General features: G+C 49.1%; 1 protein-coding gene across 1 annotated transcript in view; it reads right to left on the bottom strand.

The window, feature by feature from the left end:
• Positions 1–374: 374 nt before the first annotated feature.
• Positions 375–21,754, bottom strand: part of SLC6A20 (solute carrier family 6 member 20) — a 101,126-nt gene continuing 79,746 nt past the window's right edge. The window contains exons 10-11 of the mRNA XM_033930177.1: positions 8,257–8,422; positions 375–897 (exon numbers count right to left, since the gene is read on the bottom strand). Of these exons, the coding sequence (XP_033786068.1) occupies positions 748–897; positions 8,257–8,422 (316 nt within the window). The 3' untranslated portion in view covers positions 375–747. The remainder of the gene's footprint in view (positions 898–8,256; positions 8,423–21,754) is intronic.

The raw sequence follows: 21,754 nt of genomic DNA, 5'->3' as shown, positions 1-21,754 counted from the left end.
ATTTTTGAAGAGCTAAACAGGGACAGATTCTATGGGTGGTAACATGATACCCATCTAAGCTAGCAGCAGGCTAGACAGTCAGTCATATAAGAGCCATGTGATCTTGCATGTGGATTAGCTCTGCATCTGTGGGACGTAAGTTTCTCCTGTTACCTGGATGGAGGAAAATCAGAAGATGCAGAGGAATGTTGTTCTTGGCTGTAGTCTGAAGAGATACTTGATATGTGGGTAGAAAGGGGAAGAGGAGGAGGGAGAATGTTTTCTCCAATATCAGCCCCTACCTAAACCCAATCCATAGATAAAAAGTGTCTCACATATACCCAACAGTCTGCAGAGATTGATATTGTTTACTTTTTCTGTAGTGGTACTAAATGTACATCACCATGCCTCTCTCCACAAAGTTCCCTACCCAGATATTCCCAACTCTAGCATGCGTAGGCAAAAAAGAAGAACCCCCTTGTCTTGAGATAAAGAAGCAACAACAAAAAGAAGACAAGCTGGATGTCTAAAATCAACCAAAATAAGTCTTTAATGAAAATGAACAAATGTTTAAAAAGTCTCTAGCATGCCACACTAAATGTGCAGTTTCCAACTTGTGTGTCGTTTTTTAAAAATTATTATTGTAAGTAATATACTGCAGCAACCAAGATATGTGCATAAATACAGCAGTTACAATGGCAATGGTTACTCTGGTCTTGGTAAAGCAACAAGAAGCTTTCATTGGTCTGTCATAGTAAAAATAAAATATCATGCAACAATTGAGATGCTGTTCTTCTGTGACTTCCTTCTGATGAAGGTGATGAGAGCAGCCAGCGGTATACACATTAAGGATGCTGCAACGAGTAGCCCAATAACCACCAGGGCATATGTAGGATAATCTTTTGGGACCAGTCGACCCTGCAAACAAGAAACGTTCTGTTAACATATATTATCCCAGGACAAGCAGGCAGCATATTCTTGACTGATGGGTGACGGCACCGACGGAGCCCCGGTACGGACAATTTTAGAGTGATTGCACTCTAAGAACTTGGAAAGTTCTAGTAGGCCGCACCGCGCACGCGCGAGTGCCTTCCCGCCCGACAGAGGCGCGCGGTCCCCAGTTTCTTAGTTTCCGCAGAGCTAAGAAGACGCGTTTTTCAACAGCCATTGAAAAAATTTTCTCTACGCCTTCCTGCTCGCTTAAACCCTTTTGGCTCTATTGCCTTTTTTTCTTTTCTTTTATTTTTGTTAAAAAAAAAAAAAAAACCTTAATTTTTTCTTCAATTTGGTTTTTCCCCGGCGGGGCCTACTGCCACAATCGAGGCCTCGGCCTTCGATTTGGCTGAAGCCGTTTTTACTTTCATGCCCCCTCAGCCAGGTTTTAAAAAGTGCCAGCGGTGTGCTCGGCCTATATCTCTCACGGACCCGCACAACTGGTGCCTACAGTGTTTGGGTCCTGAGCATCAGGCCTCCACCTGCACCCGCTGTGCCACGTTGAAAAAACGGTACTTTGAAAAATCGCAAGATACAACAGCGATTACTTTTCGGTGCTGATATGTCCGATCCCGTACCATCGACACCGGCATTGGCACCTTCACAGTCGGCACCTACTTCTTCGACGCCGCGCAATACCACACCGGCGTCGCACCCAGGTAAGCCGGCTAAGAAGCCTTCCCCGCTGGAGCGCCCTCCGGTCTCAGTGGCAGCGAGCCCAATCCTGCCGACCTCGAGGCGCCCAAGGAAGCGCTCTGCTCCGATTGAGGTTAGCCCTTCGACCTCGGGTTCCTCTTCGGAGTGTAGAGTGGCACCAAAGGTACCGCAGAAGAAAAAAGCGGTACCGGTGCCTTCGCTGGACGAGCGAATTGCTGCCGTCCTGCAAGTTCAGCTTAAAGAGCAATTGCAGCAGCTCCTGCCTGCTCTTCTGTCACCAAGCCTTCCAGTCCCGGTCCGGTCTGAGCTACCGGTACCGGCAGTGGAGCAGCCTCTTTTATCGGCATCCACTTTGTCGGTACCGGTACAAACAGCTTCCTCGGTATCCATGCCAGTTTTAGCGCCGGAACCGAGATCTTTACACCAGGCGGTGCAAACCTCGGCACCGGCACGCCCGATAACATCTCCCGGTACCGGTTCACAGAGGTCTGGTAAGTCGACTCACAAAACTCGACACCTAGAACCCTCCACACCGGAGTCTCGGGACCGTAGTTTTCAGGTGAGGGACCCTGATCTGTGGGGTGATTCAGAGGAGCCGCTTCTCTCTGAGGGAGAGTGTTCGTCAGGGGACGAGGACCCTTCTGTATTAGATCCGTCCTCTAAGCCTGATGCATCTTCTTTTACCTCTTTTCTCAAAGAAATGTGCGACTCTCTATTCCCTTGGAGGCTGAATCCAAAAAATCCAAGGCATTCCTCGATGCACTGGACTTTGACCAGCCTCCAAGGGAATTCTTGAAATTGCCTCTCCATGATATTTTGCGAGAGACTTTCTATAAAAATCTAGAGACACCTTTGACCATTCCAGGAGCTCCTCTCAAACTGGACTCCTTGTATAAGGTCATAGCTATTCCTGGCTTTGACAAACTGCAACTCCCCCATGAATCTTTACTAGTGGAATCTACTTTAAAGAAATCCACGGGGGCTAGTGTATACGCCTCTGTCCCTCCTGGCAGAGAAGGTAAGGCCATGGATAAGTTTGGCAAGAGGTTGTATCAGAATGCGATGCTGGCTAATAGATCTGGGAACTATGCTTTTCATTTTTCGTTCTACCTTAAGCATCTCATTCAGAATTTGTCATCTTTTGAAAAATACCTCCCTGGCCGTAAAAGATCTGCTTTTCGCCAAACCTCTTCATCGCTCTTACAACTCTGTAAGTTCATGGTCAGATCGATCTATGACACCTTTGAACTGACCTCTCGGGCCACGGCTATGTCGGTGGCCATGCGTCGCCTGGCCTGGCTCGGCTCAGAGTTTCAGAACTTGATGTCAATCATCAAGATCGACTGGCTAATGCACCTTGCCTGGGGGATGAGCTGTTGGAGAATCCATGGACTCCACTACACAAAAGCTCTCAGCTCATGAGACCAGGTGGGATACTCTTCTCAAAACTAAAAAGAAGACCCCCCCCTACCAGGCCTTTTCACCAGCAGGCGGCCTACCAGCGTAGATTTGTGGCTCGTCCTTTACCACAGGCCCCGCAACAACCCAGGCGTCAGAGGCAACAACAGAGACAAGCTGCTAGACCAGCACAGCAGCAACAACAAGTGAAGCCTCCCCCTTCACAAAAATCCACTCAACCCTTTTGACTTGGTTCTCTAGGACATAGCCAGTCACCATCCTGCTACCCACCTTCCGCAGCCCATAGGAGGACGCCTTACTCTTTTCATAAGCCGTTGGGAAACCATCACCTCGGATCAGTGGGTCCTCAACATCATCCGCCACGGCTACTCTCTCAACTTTCAGACACTTCCTGCCCAAAGTCTGCCAAGAGAGTCTGCTTCGAACACTCCTCAGGTTTCACTCCTGCTTCAGGAGGTTCAATCCCTCCTCCTTCTGAACGCCATAAAGGAAGTTCCTCTAGATCAAAAGGGGCAGGGATTCTACTCCCGTTATTTCCTAGTTCCCAAAAAAACAGGAGATCTCAGACCCATCCTAGATCTTCGTGATCTCAACAAATGCTTAGTCAAAGAGAAATTCAGAATGCTCTCTTTAGCCACTCTTTACCCTCTTCTCAATCAAGGCGACTGGCTATGTTCCCTCGATCTCAAAGAGGCATACACTCACATACCCATCAATCTGGCCTCCAGACAGTACCTACGCTTCATGATCAATCGTTGTCATTACCAGTACAAGGTACTACCCTTCGGTCTTGCCTCCTCTCCAAGAGTGTTCACCAAATGTCTGATTGTGGTGGCTGCTTTTCTGCGTTCCCACCACCTTCAGGTGTTTCCTTATCTGGATGATTGGTTGATAAAAGCCAATTCATCTCAAACAGTACTTCAGGCCACCAACCAGACCATCCTATTTCTACGTTTGCTGGGGTTCGAGATCAATCTACCCAAATCTCATCTCATCCCCACGCAGAGACTTCAATTCATTGGAGCAGTCTTGGACACAGTCTTCATGAGAGCGTTCCTGCCGTCCAACCGTCTTCAAATGCTTCAATCTCTATGTCAGCAGGTGCTTCCACAAATTTCCATCTCTGCCAAGCAAATGATGATACTCTTGGGTCACATGGCCTCTACAGTTCATGTCACACCACTTGCACGTCTTCACCTGCGCACTCCTCAATGGACCCTAGCTACCCAGTGGTCCCAAGCGATGGATCCTTGCTCACGTCACATATCTGTAACATCATCTCTTCGTCAGTCTCTACAATGGTGGTTGATATCCTCAAATCTCTCCAGAGGTCTTCTGTTCCATCTACCTCCTCATCAACTTGTCATTACCACCGACGCCTCCCCTTATGCCTGGGGGGCTCATTTGAACGAGTTCCAAACTCAAGGACTTTGGACAGTTCAGGAAATGAAGCATCACATCAATTTCCTGGAACTCAGAGCAATGTTTTATGCCCTCAAGGCCTTCCAACATCTTCTCTTTCCTCAAGTCCTCCTGCTGTGCACAGACAATCAAGTTGCGATGTACTACATCAACAAGCAGGGTGGGACGGGCTCTCGCCTCTTGTGCCAAGAAGCCCAGAAGATTTGGGCTTGGGCCACAGATCACAATCTATTCCTGAAAGCTATCTACATTCAGGGAGAACAGAATTCCTTGGCGGACAAGCTCAGCAGAATTCTCCAGCCTCACGAGTGGACACTCGATCCTTTAACTCTGCAGTCCATCTTCGCTCAGTGGGGCACTCCTCAGATAGACCTCTTTGCAGCTCCTCACAATCACCAGCTGCCCCTATTTTGCTCCAGACTCTACTCTCCTCACCGTCTGGCAGCGGATGCATTTCTCCTCGATTGGTCCAATCGGTTCCTGTACGCTTTCCCTCCTCTACCTCTCATGTTAAGAACTTTGTTCAAGCTCAAGAGGGAACGAGCCACCATGATTCTGATTGCTCCAAGGTGGCCCAGGCAACATTGGTTCTCCCTTCTACTTCAACTCAGTTCCAGGGAGCCTTTTCTTCTTCCTTTGTTTCCTTCGCTACTTACACAACATCAGGAGACCCTTCTGCATCCCAACCTTCAGTCTCTGCACCTGACAGCTTGGTTTCTCTCGGGCTGACTTCTCATGATACTCTTTTGTCTCAGCCTGTTCGTTCAATTCTGGATGCCTCCAGGAAACCGGCCACTCTGCAATGTTACCATCAGAAGTGGACACGTTTTTCTTCCTGGTGTCTTCTTCATCATGATCCCACTTCCCTTGCAGTGGAGACCTTGTTGTATTATCTTCTTTCTTTGTCTGACTCTGGCCTCAAGTCTACTTCAATCAGAGTCCACCTCAGTGCTATTGCGGCTTTTCATGAGCCAGTCCATGGAAAACTCCTCTCAGCTCATCCCTTGGTGTCCAGGTTCATGCGGGGTCTTTTTAATGTGAAACCACCTCTTAAAGCCCCTCCTGTTATCTGGGATCTCAATGTAGTTCTTTCCGCCTTAATGAAGCCTCCATTTGAACCTTTGGCTACCGCTTCTTTCAAGTTTCTCACTTGGAAGATACTTTTCCTTATTGCTCTTAGCTCTGCCAGGAGGGTCAGTGAGCTACATGCACTAGTTGCGGATCCACCTTTTACAGTCTTCCATCATGACAAGGTGGTTCTGCGTACACATCCAAAGTTTCTCCCTAAGGTTGTCTCTGAATTCCATCTCAACCAATCCATTGTTCTGCCTGTCTTCTTTCCGAAACCTCACTCGCATTCTGGAGAACAGGCTCTGCATACTTTGGACTGTAAGCGGGCTCTGGCTTACTATTTAGACCGAACTAAGCCCCACAGATCGTCTCCCCAACTCTTTCTGTCCTTTGATCTGAATAAATTGGGGCGTCCTGTTTCTAAACGTACGTTGTCTAATTGGCTGGCAGCGTGCATTTCATTCTGTTATGCTCGGACCGGACTGACACTGGAAGGTTCTGTCACGGCCCATAGAGTCCGGGCTATGGCAGCATCTGTAGCTTTCCTCCGTTCCACTCCTATTGAGGAAATCTGCAAGGCTGCCACTTGGTCCTCAGTTCATACTTTTACATCTCATTATTGTCTGGATGCATTCTCCAGACGGGATGGACACTTCGGCCAATCTGTTTTGCAAAATTTGTTTTCCTAATGGCCAACCTTCCCTCCATCCCTCTTTTTGTTAGCTTGGAGGTCACCCATCAGTCAAGAATATGCTGCCTGCTTGTCCTGGGATAAAGCACAGTTACTTACCGTAACAGGTGTTATCCAGGGACAGCAGGCAGATATTCTTGCGTCCCTCCCACCTCCCCGGGTTGGCTTCTTAGCTGGCTTATCCTAACTGGGGACCGCGTGCCTCTGTCGGGCGGGAAGGCACTCGCGCGTGCGCGGTGCGGCCTACTAGAACTTTCCAAGTTCTTAGAGTGCAATCACTCTAAAATTGTCCGTACCGGGGCTCCGTCGGTGCCGTCACCCATCAGTCAAGAATATCTGCCTGCTGTCCCTGGATAACACCTGTTACGGTAAGTAACTACTTACTCAGCCTTTTATCATCTGAGTAACTTTTTTTTTAGTATCTGTGAATTGGCTTGGGACATGGAGGTTTTCTTTCCAAATGAAAACAAGAGAGTGGTATGTATGTGAGCAATAAGCCACAGAGCTCTCTAGGATATATTTCCACCTAGTCAAAGCAGAAGGGGAAGGTTGGAGTCGTAGCTTAGATGCTTAAGGACCCGGCTTTCAGAGGAAAGCTGATATTCTAGAAATTAAGGGTCAACAGCTTACAAAATATATTAGTAGTTTCAAACATGGCTGTGAAACTTTATTTAGCTATTAAAAAATTACAAAACCCTTCTAGTCAGCTCCCCATGAAAGATGAATGCTCATTTATAATAAAGGACTTATTCATGTGGCAAATTTCAAGGGATCACTTGTATATGGTTAACAGAATATTATAGGAGCAAGATTATAAAGCATTTTTTGGCCCAGGTCTGCTTTATTGAAGTATATGCCTACATATTTTTCAGTCTGTAGTTAGACAACAGTAGCTTCTACTCAAAATGTGCATAATGCTTCCCATAAGAAAAGATGACAGTAAAACTGAGTGTGCTTATATAGGGGGGCAGATTCAATATCTGACATGCAAAACATGTCGGGTTGGGCCCATGTGCCTCAGGCCGCGCCCCCAGGTGGGACCTAAGGCTCCAGAGCCTATTCTGATTGGCCCATGCGCCTTAGGCCCCACCAGTAGGCAGAGCTTTAGGATGGATGGGCCAATCCGGCCTCATTCCTTCGTTGGCTGCCTGCCGGACAGGCGGGTTTGGCTCCCGTCTGTCCGGCCAACTACCAAAGGTACGGGGAAGGGGGGTGTGGGGGTCGCTAGGGGGATCGTGGGTCGGCTGGGGGGGCGGTCGTTGGGAGGGGGGTTTGCGTCGAGGGCAGGAGGGCCTAGGATCCCTCCTGCCCGTAATGTAGTGCGAGGTGGGGGTAGGGGGTCGCCGTGGCCAGGAGGGTTTGGGCTCCCTCCTGGCCCGATATTGTCGGGGAGTCTGCGGTCCTTCGGGGTGGGGGTGCGAGCGGTGGGGATGCGAGCGTCCTTCCGGATGATGAATCGGGCGGGGTGTGAAATATGTAAAAAAAAATTTGTATACCGCGCTCAGGCATATAACGCGCGAAGGGTATGCGCGGTACGTAAAAACGCGTATAACGCGCGCGTTATATCCACGAAAATACGGTAGTCTAGCCAAATGTACCCATCACTAATAAGGTGTTTTGGCTAATATAATTTTTCCAATAGTCCTTTCTTTCTGTTTAAGCTTTCTTCTAAAGTGCCATTTTTCCAGTGTTGTTTTTTTTTAGTCACCATTTATAGAATTTAGTCCTATAGATTGACACTTTGGGCTTTTAATGATGATGTTGCGTAGCAGTTAAGGAGTTAATCCAGAAGTAATGCAAATTTATATCCAGTGTCCCTAATCCAGAGGTAATGCAAATTTATCTAGTGTCCCAGGAAAAACAATTTGGTAGGCCAGGTTGGGCCCATGAACCATAGTCAACCTACCTCTTAATGGAGATATTTGTTGCAGGCACATCTATAGTTGAGCAAGCTAAGAATGCTGTATACTTCCTATGCATACATCTTTTCAACTTATTTCAGTGCAAGCCAGTGTTAGACATACCTCACTTGCATCCCATGCTTGATACTGTAGTGTTCCTGTGATGATGTAGTCGGTTATATAAAATATAAATAGGCTTATGATTAACAGGGGGCTAATACAAGCCCACATAATTTTCCAATACCAGCTTGGTTTATGTCCAATCATCAACTGAAGATCCTTTTCAAATCTGATAGTAGGAAAGAGAAAAAAAAAGTAGTGAAATAGCAAGGAAATTATCGGTGCATCTCATCCGTGCTTCACTTCTGCAAAATTCCTGAGCCAGCTAGACTATCTGAAGAATTTATACTACAAAAAAAAATTGTGATGGAATTAGAATTTAGCTCACATCTTGAATATAAAGGCAAGTTAAATACTGGTACCATAGTTCCCTGTTCCCAGAGGACTTACAATCTAAGGTGCCAATGCAGAAAAGCTTGCTTTAGAGTTGTGTACAGAATTTGTACACTAAGCAGGGAGGGTACACTGGATTCAAAAGGCAGAAAGCCTGTGCTAAGGGCAACTAGTGCTGTACACATGTCTGAGCAAAGAGCAGTTCATCAAATGAACAGAACATATCTGTGCATGTGCTGGTATGATCTGCACATAAATATCGGCATCGGAAGACCTCTGTGCAGTTAATATAGCTGGGTTTTTTAAAGGTTTGGGTGAGTTCCAGAAGGAAAAGTCCATAGTCTGCTATTGACAGACATGGGGGAAGCTATTGCTTGTCCTAGGATTGGTAGAGAATGTTGCTACTATTTGGGTTTCTGCCATGTATTTGTGATCCGCATTAGCCACTGTGGAAACAGGATACGGGACTAGATGGACCATTGGTCTGACCTAGAGAATGACATAGTGACTGTTACACGTGGCTAGCCGCAGGTAACCTGCAGGAACGGGACAAAGCAAAAGTTGGTAGCTGTGTTGAATGGCCTTGTCCCTGCAGTAAAATATCTGCTGCGCATTGCCTCCCTTCCCACCCCTCCCAGTCAGCAGCCTTCCTCGTGATCGCGCTGTCCAGCAGCCCCCTCCCTCCTGATTGCCACAATCCAGGCATCTCTTCCCCTTGTCGGGGCATCTTTTTCCCTTCCCCTCACCTTTGTGCTTTTCAAAATTTTTTGTCTCTGAGCGGCCCAAATGCCATAGCCTTCTCAAGTCACGCACAACTGCCCCACAACTCTGACGCAAGCTGCCCAGGAAGTTGTGTCGAGAAGTTTCGGGTCAGTTGCGCATGACCTGTGAGAAGAGCAAGAAACCATCCATTCTTATCCCAGGACAAGCAGGCATGATATTCTCACATGTGGGTGACGTCATCTACGGAGCCCCGATGCGGACAGCATTTCAAGCAAACTTCATTGAAGATTCAAGCTTGCTGGCTGCACCACGCGTGTGTGCCTCCTGCTCCACTAGAGGGCGCATCCCCTCCTCGTGGTCTCCAGTTCGATTTTTTCCGCTGTGCTAAGAAGACACGTTTTTCTTAGCGCTGCCCCACTGCCTTCTTTGCACCGCGATTTATTATATTTCTTTTCTTTTTTCGTCGCTAAAACTCGCTGTGCGTAACAAATTTTTTCTTTCTTCCTGCTCATTGCGCTTTTCATGCCCTTTTTCTTGCGATCTGGGGGCTCCGACGACGACGGCGGGCCCGCATGGCGGAACTATTTGCTACCGACCAACCCTCGGCCTCGAGATCGGCCCCGTCCTCGATCTCGGCCTCGAGTACATCGGCCCTGCCTCGGGACTCGACTTCGAAGGCCTCGAGCTCTCAGAAGTCCTCTGCCCCGGGTAAGTCCCCTCTTCTTTCCTCAGGTTCCACATCGTCGAAGAAGCCAACCTCGGGGACAATGGCCGGACAGAGTGGGAACTCCTTACCCACGGCCCCGGTGAAAACCCCGAAGACCTCGGGACTTGCCTCCACCACTCGGGAATGCTCCGAAGCGAGATCGCCCCCGGTGGAGAGCACAGCGGCCTTGGACATGCCATCGATGCTGTCCGTGCCAGTATTCCAGGAACTGCTCCGGGCAATGATCACAACGGAGCTATCCGCTGCCATGGCTCACCTTCAACCGGCCTCGGCCTCGACCTCGCGCGCGCTGGACCAGCCTGAGCAACGCGCCGAGACCCCTCGAGGTAAAGCGCGCCGTTCTCGTCGCCTCTCCTCTTCATCGGATTCCTCTCCGAGGCATTCGAGGCGCACGTCCCCGGCGGAGTGCCGCGGGGCGAAACGAAAATCGAGTCATCTCTCTAAGAAAGCCCGGAGTTCCCCTCCAGCTCGAGGGCACACCCCCTCAACTCGATCGGGGGAGGCCGCTAAGGGTTACCGAGCTATCTCTCACCAACCCACAGCTCCTATTGACTCCCCCTCGGTCCGGGGCTCCGGTCCGAGACCTAAGGCTTTCGCCGAGGGAGTCCGGGGAGGGATCCCCGACCAGACATCGGTCGGTACCCAGAACCCCAGCGTCGTCCCCGAGGGGCTCCCCGAGACGACGCAGGTCCTCGACCCCGGAGCGCTTCCACAGCGCGTCTCCAGTATCGGACCGAGGGTCTGAGCGAGAACCTCGCTATTCGAGGGAGGCTTTTCCTTCTCGGCCAAACGGAGGTCTCGGTCACCGTCCCTGCAAGGGGCCACGGGACCCCACCGACCATCCTTCACGAGATTCGTCCAGGACATGGGACGTGCCCTTGACTTGGACTTACAATCTGACTCAAGGTACTCCAAGGAATACCTGGCGGAGCTGGATATGCCTTCCCCGCCCCGAGAGTCCCTCCGGCTACCACTGAACCCGGTACTCAGGCAGACCCTTATCAGGAACCTCGAAACTCCTTACATGGTGACGGCGGTCTCATCTAAAATGGAGTCTAAGTACCGGACGGTACCTTACCCGGGGTTTGAGCAACCACAGCTGTCCCACCAATCCTTACTGGTGGAGTCTTCTCTAAAAAAAGCTCACCCCTCTAGGGTGTCCACGGCAGTCCCTCCTGGACATGAAGGCCGGACACTGGACAAATTCGGACGCCAGTTGTATCAGAACTCTATGATGACCGCTAGAGTCTTGAACTACACCTTTACTTTTTCCTCCTACCTCAAGCACCTCATTGGGCGGCTTGCCTCCATCTCGGAGAGCTTACCCACCCCTTGCCAGACAGAGTTCGGCCTCCTCTTCGAGGATTTTTCCAACCTCAGACTGCACTTGTTCCATGCCGCTTATGACGGCTTTGAACTGTCTTCCAGGGTCGCAGCCTTTGCGGTGGTCATGCGCCGGCTGGCATGGCTACGACTCGTCGATATGGACCCTAACCTGCAAGATCGGTTAGCCAACCTCCCTTGCGTCGGGAAGGAGCTCTTCGACGACACCATCGAGGCTGCTACGAAACGGTTGTCGGAACACGAACGTTCCTTCGCGTCTCTTGTCCGGCAGAAGCCTAAACCACAGGCCTCTCGCCCTTTCCGGGGATTACCTCGCCGCTACCCCCAGAAGTCCACACCGGCCTTTTCCAGACCACCGCCGCGAAGCCCCCAGGCTCCCTCTAGGGCTCCACCAAAGTCACAGCCCATGGCGCAGGCGAAGCCGTCTCCGTCCTTTTGACGGAATGAGCGGATGGGGGCGGGCCCCCTCCGCACCTCCACCGGGCCTCCTCCCCATCGGGGGCCGCCTACGAGCCTACTACCCTCGCTGGAAAGCAATCACGTCGGACTCATGGGTCCTTGGCGTGATCTCATCAGGGTACTCGCTCAACTTTCGGGAGGTACCCCTCGACAGCCCACCGAGTGCGTGTCCTCCAAATCGAGCGCAGTTGCCCCTCCTCCTCTCCAAGGCACAGGACCTACTCCGCCTGCGGGCGGTGGAGCCGGTCCCCCAAAATCAAAGGGGCCAAGGGTTTTACTCCTGCTACTTCCTGGTACCGAAGAAGACGAGAGACCTGCGCTCGATCCTGGACTTAAGGCGCCTGAATAAGTTTCTGGTACGGGAAAAGTTTTGGATGCTTTTCCTTCCGATCCTTTACCCCTTGATCAGCGAAGGCGATTGGCTCTGCTCCCTCGATCTGAAGGAGGCCTACACCCATGTTCCGGTGCACCCTGCTTGCCGCAGGTTCCTGCGCTTTCAGGTGGGGGACCTCCACCTGCAATATCGGGTCCTCCCCTTCGGCCTGTCCTCGTCCCCCCGAGTCTTCACGAAGTGCCTCGTAGTAGTTGCGGCTACCTTGCGCTCCCAGGGTCTGCAGGTATTCCCCTACCTGGACGATTGGTTGATCAAAGCCTCGACCAGGGAGGGGGTTATCTCAGCGACCCAACAGACTATTACTTCTCTTCAGTGTCTGGGGTTCATGATAAACTTCCCAAAATCCCAGCTATGCCCCTCTCAGTCCTTACAATTCATCGGGGCTGTGCTGGACACGGTCCGTCTGCGTTCCTTCCTCCCTCCTCAGCGTCGGGAGGCGTTGGTAAATCTGAGCCGACAAGTCTCGAGATCGACCACTGTCTCGGCACGACAGATGATGACGCTCCTCGGCCATATGGCCTCCACAGTCCACGTTACCCCGCTTGCCCGCCTCCATCTGCGGTTACCACAGTGGACCTTGGCATCACAATGGCGACAGGATTGGGACCCGATCTACCGCCACGTGACAGTGACTCCTTCCTTGCAAAGATCGCTCCGTTGGTGGGCCGACTCTTCGAATCTTTCCAAGGGTTTGCTCTTTCTCGCCCCACCACACCACAAGGTCCTAACCACGGACTCGTCGGAGTACGCTTGGGGGGCTCATGTAGACGGTCTACACACGCAAGGCCTGTGGACCACAGAGGACCGTCACTGCCACATCAACGTGCTGGAACTTCGGGCCATTTACCTCGCCGCAGTGGCCTTTCAGCATCTGCTTCACGACCGGGTGGTTTTCGTCCGCACGGACAACCAGGTGGCAATGTACTACGTAAACAAGCAAGGAGGGACGGGGTCTTGGCCCCTCTGCCAGGAGGCCTTACGGCTCTGGGAGTGGGCGGTCTCCCAAAACATCTCCCTTCGAGCGGTTTACATCCAAGGGGAACAAAACTGCCTGGCGGACAGGCTCAGCCGCCTCCTCCAGCCACGAGTGGTCCCTGCACTCTCAGGTGCTGCGACAGGTGTTCGACACGTGGGGGACTCCCCAGATAGATCTGTTCGCCTCCCCCGACAATCATAAACTGCCTCTCTTCTGTTCAAGGATATACTTCCCAGACCGTCTCGAGGCCGATGCCTTCCTCCTAGATTGGGAGGGAAAGTTCCTCTATGCGTTCCCGCTGTTTCCTCTGATTCTGAGGATGCTGGTCCATCTAAAATCTCTGAGGGCCACTCTGATCTTGATCGCTCCTCGATGGCCCCGCCAGCCTTGGTTCTCCCTACTACTTCAACTCAGTGTCAGGGAACCTCTGCTTCTGCCTGTCTTTCCCTCTCTGCTATCTCAGAGTCAGGGTTCACTGTTACATCCCAATCTTCAGTCTCTTCATCTGACTGCTTGGTTTCTTTCCCCTTGACTTCCTTCCCTGTATCTCAGTCGGTCAGGGAAGTGTTGGAGGCTTCTCGGAAGGTCTCGATTAGACTCTGCTATTCTCAGAAGTGGACTAGATTCTCGTCCTGGTGCTCCTCTCACCGCCAGGACCCAGTGTCCTTGTTTCTGGAATATTTACTCCATTTATCTCACTCTGGCCTGAAGACCAATTCCATTCAAGTCCATCTCAGCGCCATCGCTGCCTTTCATCAGCCCCTGGAAGGGAAGGCTCTTTCACTCCATCCCTTAGTGTCCCGTTTCATGAAGGGGCTCCTGAATGTTCATCCTCCCCTCAAACCGCCTCCGGTGGTTTGGGATCTCAATGTGGTTCTAGCTCAACTGATGAAACCTCCATTTGAGCCTATGGATAAGTGTCATCTTAAGTTCCTCACTTGGAAAGTGATCTTCCTACTCACCTCTCACTTCTGCTCGGAGGGTTAGCGAGCTGCAGGCCTTGGTGGCGGACCCACCTTTCACGGTATTCCACCATGACAAGGTGGTCCTCCGCACTCACCCTAAGTTTTTGCCTAAGGTGGTGTCTGATTTTCATCTCAACCAGTCCATTGTTCTACCTGTGTTCTTCCCCAAGCCCCACTATCATCCCGGAGAGGTGGCGCTTCACACCCTCGACTGCAAGCGGGCGTTGGCCTTCTACCTCCAACGCACCCAGTCTCATCGGACGGCCCCTCAGTTGGTTTTGTCCTTCGACCCTAACAGGTTGGGGCGCCTAGTTTCCAAGCGCACCCTGTCCAACTGGTTAGCTGCTTGTATTTCTTTCTGCTACGCTCAGGCTGGTCTCGCGCTGTACGGTCGAGTTACGGGACATTAGGTCCGAGCGATGGCAGCTTCAATAGCTTTCTTCAGGTCCACGCCTATCGAGGATATCTGCAAGGCTGCCACGTGGTCTTCGGTTCATACTTTCACCTCACACTACTGCCTGGATACACTGTCCAGGAGCGATGGCCGGTTTGGCCAATCAGTCTTACGTAACCTATTTTCTTGAATTGCCAACCTCCCTCCATCCCTTATCAGTTAGCTTGGAGGTCACCCACATGTGAGAATATCATGCCTGCTTGTCCTGGGATAAAGCACAGTTACTTAGAAACATAGAAAAAAGCGGCAGAAAAGGGCTATAGCCCACCAAGTCTGCCCATTCCAAGTATCCCCCCCTGAATTTACTCCCTTAAAGATCCTACGTGAGTATCCCATTTTTTCTTAAAATCCGTCACGCTGCTGGCCGTTATCACCTGGAGTGGGAGTCTGTTCCAATGATCCACCACTCTTTCGGTGAAGAAGTACTTCCTGGAGTCGCCATGAAACTTCCCTCCCCTGATTTTCTGCGGGTGCCCTCTGGTGGTTGAGGGTCCTATGAGCCAGAAGATATCATCTTCTGACTCAATGCGTCCCGTGATGTACTTATACATTTCAATCATATCTCCCCGTTCTCTTCTTTCCTCAAGTGAGTACAGCCGCAATTTCTTTAGTCTTTCTTCATACGTGAGATCCTTGAGCCCCATGACCATCCTGGTGGCCGTTCGCTGAACCGACTTGATCTTCAGTACGTCCTTTCGGTAGTGTGGTCTCCAAAACTGAACACAGTACTCCAAGTGGGGCCTCACCATGGCTCTGTACAACGGCATCATAACTTCAGGTCTCCTGCTGACGAAACTTCTGCGGATACACCCCATCATTTTTTCTTGCCCTGGAGGAAGCCTTCTCCACTTGATTTGCAACCTTCATGTCCTCGTTAATGATCACCCCTAGATCGTGTTCCGCCGTGGTCCCGATCAAGGTCTCACCATTTAGTACATAAGTTCTACGCGGGTTTCTTTTGCCCAGGTGCATTACCTTGCATTTTTTAGCATTGAAGCCTAGCTGCCAAGTATTTGACCATTGTTCCAGTAGCAGTAGGTCGTGTGTCATATTATCAGGTAATAAGCATCTGCCTACTATGTTGCAAAGTTTGGTGTCGTCGGCGAACAGTGATACCCTTCCTCTAAGTCCTTGCGTCATATCTCTTATGAATAAGTTGAATAGAATCGGGCCCAGGACCGATCCCTGTGGCACTCCACTGATCACGTCCGATGCTTCGAATGGGGTACCGTTCACCACCACCCTCTGAAGTCTACCGCTCAGCCAATCCCCAATCCATGTAGTTAGAGTGTTTCCTAATCCTATCGATTTCAGCTTGTTCAGCAATCTTCGATGAGGGACGCTATCAAATGCCTTACTGAAGTCCAAATATACCACGTCCAGTGACTCTCCGGCGTCCAGTTGTCTAGTAACCCAGTCAAAAAAGCTAATCAGATTAGATTGGCAGGATCTGCCCCGGGTGAACCCGTGTTGGTGTGGATCACACAGTTTTTCTTCATCTAGGATTGTATCAATATTCTGTTTGATCAGTGTTTCCATGAGTTTACACACTATAGACGTGAGACTCACTGGTCTGTAGTTTGCTGTCTCTGTCCTGCAGCCCTTTTTGTGGAGTGGGATTACGTTGGCGGTTTTCCAGTCCAATGGGACCCTTCCTGTGCTTAGGGAAAGATTGAAAAGAACAGATAATGGTTCTGCCAGGACTTCCCTTAACTCCCTGAGCATTCTGGGGTGTAGGTTATCTGGTCCCATGGCTTTATTTACTTTGAGTCTTGATAGTTCGCTATAGACACTACTGGGCGTAAATTCGAAATCTTGAAACGGGTCTTTCCGGTTATCTCCTGTCTGCAGCTGTGGACCAGCTCCCGGCGCTTCGCGGGTGAACACTGAACAGAAGTATTGGTTTAGTAATTCTGCCTTCTTAGAGTCTGATTCTGCAAAGTTACCGTCCGATTGCTTCAAGCGTACTATCCCATCTTTGTTTCTTTTTCTGTCGCTAATATAGCTGAAGAAAGATTTATCCCCTTTCTTAATTTTCCGTGCTAGCTCTTCCTCCATTCGGAGTTTGGCCTCTCTGACTGCTGTTTTGACAGCTTTAGATCTATCTAGATAGTCCTCTTTTGCCCCCTCTCTGCCTAAATGTTTGTAGACGATAAATGCGTCTTTTTTCTGTTTAACTAGGTCTGAAATTTCTTTACTGAACCATTGGGGTCTTTTGTTTCTCCTGCGTTTACTTACAGTCTTTATGTATCGGTCTGTTGCTTCGTGTAGTATGGACTTCAGAGACGACCATCGGGAATCCTTTCTTGAGGTTAAGCCATACCATATTATGGTCGCTGGAGGCCAGTGTTTCTCCTACTGAGACTTCCGTGACGCTATCTCCGTTGGTGAGAACTAGGTCTAGTAACGCCTTGTCCCTGGTGGGTTCCAATACCAATTGCTTGAGACGTGTGCCCTTTATGGAGGTTAATATTCTTTTGCTGCTACCCGTAGTCGCGGAGAGTGTGTCCCAATCTGCATCTGGCATGTTGAAGTCTCCTAGCATTACAGAGTCCCCGCGCATAGTGATATTCTCTATGTCCTCGATTAATTCCATGTCTTTGTCCTCCTGTTGCCTGGGAGGTCTATATATCACACCAAGATATAGGCATCTTTCATTCCCTCTGGCCAGATTCACCCAGAGGGATTCCCCGGTGTAGCTTACATCAGTGATTCTGGTGGTTTTGATGCTTTCTTTAGTGTATAGCGCTACTCCTCCTCCCAATTTACCCACTCGGTCGCAACGAAGTAGGTTGTACCCTGGTATAACCATATCCCACCCATGCGATTCCGTGAACCAGGTTTCGGATATCGCTATCACGTCAAGATCGGCGTTAGTTATCTCAGTTTCTAATTCTAGAATTTTATTACCCAGGCTGTGCGCATTAACATACATAGCCCTCCATTTCTGTGAAGAGTTTACTTTATGAGTTAGTGTGGCTCCTAAATTATCAGTGATATTTCTCCCTGAATTATTGTGGATATCATTGGTACTTACCTTAGACTTGGTAGTGTGAGTGCGACTTGCCTCCTCAGGGTGGTTTCTTACTGCTCTGGGATATAAGTATGTACCCTCCCCCAACTTACCTAGTTTAAAGCAGGCATATATTCTCACAACCCGCCCACCTCCCCGGGGTTGGCTTCTTTGCTGGATATGTGAACTGGAGACCACAAGGAGGGGATGCGCCCTCTAGTGGAGCAGGAGGCACACATGCGTGGTGCAGCCAGCAAGCTTGAATCTTCAATCAAGTTTGCTTGAAATGCTGTCCGCATCAGGGCTCCGTAGATGACGTCACCCACATGTGAGAATATATGCCTGCTGTCCCTGGATAACACCTGTTACGGTAAGTAACTGTGCTTTTTGGCATATGCCAAGGCATGGGATACTTTTCAGCACTAGTGCAGTAAGGAGAATCTGGAGTCCAACAGCCTCAGTATCGTCAGTACTAGCCTTCCTTCAAGAGGGCCTGGTCAAGGGATTAGTGGTGGTGTCCCTTAAGGTACAGATGGCAGGCCTGACTTGCTTTAGAGATTGAGAGAAGTGAGTTTCCCTGGCTGCTCACCCAGATGTTATTAGATTCTTCAAAGGAGTCCTGAGGCTCAGGCTGCTGATCCGAGATTCTTTCCCTTCCTGGAATCTCAACATCATGTTAGAGGGTCTTTGGATGGCCCCGTATAAGCCTTTGGAGGAAGATTCCCTCATGGATTTTATGATTAAAGCGGAGTTCCTAGTTGCAGTTACCTTGGATAGAAGTTTCAGAATTGCAATGGGAATGACCTTGTGTACAGTACCTTCCTTATGCACAAAAGTTAAATGTTTGTTTCAGCATTTCACATCAACCAAGAAGTCAGGCTACCAGACTTACAATCTACAGGTTCTAAGAAGAAAGACAAAGCTTTAAAGCTGCTGGACATCCACAGAGTTCTCTTGCGTTAACTGGAAGTGACAAATGAGTTTTGTCTATCGGACCTCTCTTTGTACTAACCAGAGAGTCAGACTGAGGCAGGCCAGCCTCCAAGGCCATCATTTCCTGGTGGATTTGGACAGCGATCTACACCTATGTGGAGATCCATCAGTATCATTGAAAGCACATTTGATCAGAGGAGTAGTCTCCTCTTATATAAAAACGAGAGTGATATCTCCAGAAGAGATATGTAGATCTGCGACATGGTCTTCCATACACACTTTCACTAAATTCTGTAGGGTGGATGTGGCAGCACAAGAGGATTCCATCTCTCCCACCCGGGACTTCAGGGACTGCTTAGGTACATCCCTAAGGTTCAACATACCATTACTATTGCACTAGAAAAAAATATTAGGTTCTTACCTTGATAATACGTATCTTTTACGGTAAATAGGAATGGTATGCTGAACCCCCACCCGATCATTTCTGATATGCCTCTTTCTGCCTTATGCTTCATGGTCCTCTGCCAGTGTCCCAGGTGCAGCCAACATTTCATGGGTATCAGCCGTTTCTTCAGGGCTCTCGGACTTTTATACTGTCTTTACACAATTTGAACTTTTGCGTCGTCAATCTCTCTAGGACGCTGGAACACCATAAAAGTCTGATAACACAATAATTAATACTGTTGTCTAAAATCCCGGTCCCTATTGAAAAACTTAAAAGGCATATAGCCATTCTAAGCGGAAGTTTTTTGAGCAGATGATGTGGGCGGAGGAGGTTTGAGCTGATGCTCTACCTAAGACCTGATGCTATTTCTTCCGTTAGAAGTGACTCTTAGTTTAAATAAAGTGGAGCACTTGTTATTTATTTACACAACTTTCTAGGTGCATTCTATAAAGTGTGTTTCACTTCTGGTGCATGAATCTCAAAAGGGGGCATGGCCAGAGGATGAGCAAGGGCGGATCATGGGTGATCTTAAATGTTAGGCGCATTGTTATAGATTACACCCGATCCGCTCACAACTTAGGCACAGGTGTTTAGGTGTGGCTTTTCTTGGCCTAAATGGATGTACCTAAATGTAATGCTGCGTATGGCAGCTAAGTGCAATTCTATATATAGTGGGTCAAACACTGAGGCACCAAACTTATAGTATACACTTATTAGCACATAACTGTTAGCATCTAAGTGCACATTTACACCTACCTTTAACATGGCATAAATGCGGGCACCTAAATGCAAATTTAGGCTCTTTTATAATGGAATCAGGACTCCCAGATTAGAGGTTGACTGACACGGCTTTTTTCAGTTTTGGATGAAACCAAAACTGTCCTGATAGCTTTCAACTACAGCCAATTCTCATCACTTGGTTTCTGCCAAAATTGAAGCTGAAAATTCAAGTTTTTGTGTGAATGTGGACCAATGAAGGCCACTGGGCATTGTCAGAGTTTGCAGTCTACATCCCTCTGCTAAACCCACGGTATCTAAGCCAGAATATAAATTTAAATAATAATGAAGGAAAATATTTTACCTCCAAGCAACCTAGCCTCCACACTAGTGCTGCCCATTTCAGGGAAAAAAATTTAAATTCGATTTGGCCTATTAAATTGATTTTTCAATTCGATTCGTTTTTCCTAACCAATTGAGTATATATATATATATATATATATATATTTTATTTTTTTTTTCAAATGTCCTGGCGGGTTTATTTTGTAGCCTTTCCACCTACCCCATCCCCTTTTACCTCTCTAACCCCACCCAGCGCCATGGTGTAAAAATAAACAAGATTTTTCCTCTCTGTTAGGTCCTAGCTCATGCTCGCTGTCTAACACCAACTCTGGCAGGATACACATGTCAAATCTGACATATTGTAAACACAAAATAGAAAATAATTTATTTTTCTACCTTCCACTACCACATCCAACATTTGCTTCTTTCCCACTGTCTACCATCTCTCTCTCCCTGCCTTGTGCCCTGGGTCAAACCTCTCTATTCCCCTCTATGCAGCATCTCTCCCTTCCTCCCCTCCATTATCATGTGCAATATTTCTTTCTTCCCATGCACCATCTCTTCTTGCCCTTCACCCTGTGTCCAACATTTCCCCCTCTTCTCCATGCATATCTCCCTCTCCTCCACCATATGCAGGATTTCTCCCTCTCACCCTTTTCTACGTCCTCTCCCTTCCTCTCCTCCATCCCAACAATTCTTTCTCTATTCTCTCCCCCATGTTCAACATCTTTCCTCCCCTCCCATTCATTCCCAAGTATAGCAGCTTTCCAACCCTCCCATCCCCCTGTGCAGTAGATTTCCATCCCTCCCTCCCTCCCATCCCCCTTTGCAGCAGAACCCCACTGACTCTTCCACTATGAGACCTGACATACCTCCGAGGCCTCCTAAATCAGCAGCAGTGGATAGTCAGCAGTGGCATGGCTCTGAATGGGCTACTCGCGGCCTACCTCGCTAGAGCTTCCCTTTGCTGCATCATCCCTGACAGAGACAAGGTCCTGGTGGGGTAGGCTGCGAGCAACCCATTCAGAATGATGCCGCTGCTGACTGTCCTCCGCTGCAGCAGTGGCTGCTTTAGGAGGCCTTGGAGGTATGTCAGGTCTCACTGGGAGGTGGGGGTATTGGTCGCTGAATCGGTGAGTTTGATTTTCTTGGACAACGCATCGATTTAAATCGATTCACTGAAGTGAATCAGTGAATTAATTTGAATCGGCAAATCGAGCAGCACTACTTCTTGAACCGCAGCTAATGAAAACAAACCAAAAGCAACAGTATTTTTTACAGTGGCTGACTGCACCACATTTGAAGTGACAGCTGCCATCATAACTCCACACAGAGGCCAATTCCTAAGGAGCTTATCTTCCCAAATTTACAGATTTAAATTCAAATTAATTTTTTTTCAAAAGCATTTATTTGACTCTATCATATATAAACTATTGAGCAAAATCATACCTGCAATAGTATTATAAACAAAACAGAAAAAATACATAGAATAGCCTCCCTCCCTCAAGACTACCTTACAGGCATTGGCATAGCGAGGGTGAGAGATGCCTGGGGTGGTGGTGCCCCTCCCCACCCCCTTATCCGCCCCCACCTCCACATGCTCCTTCCCTGCCCCCTCCTGCTGCATGCGCATTTCTGCCCCTGAACTGAGGGAAGGGAAGTGGCGTGCATGCATG

This window comes from Geotrypetes seraphini, chromosome 2 (genome assembly GCF_902459505.1).
Source record: "Geotrypetes seraphini chromosome 2, aGeoSer1.1, whole genome shotgun sequence".
Taxonomy (NCBI): domain Eukaryota; kingdom Metazoa; phylum Chordata; class Amphibia; order Gymnophiona; family Dermophiidae; genus Geotrypetes; species Geotrypetes seraphini.
This window is presented reverse-complemented; position numbering and strand designations above follow the sequence as displayed.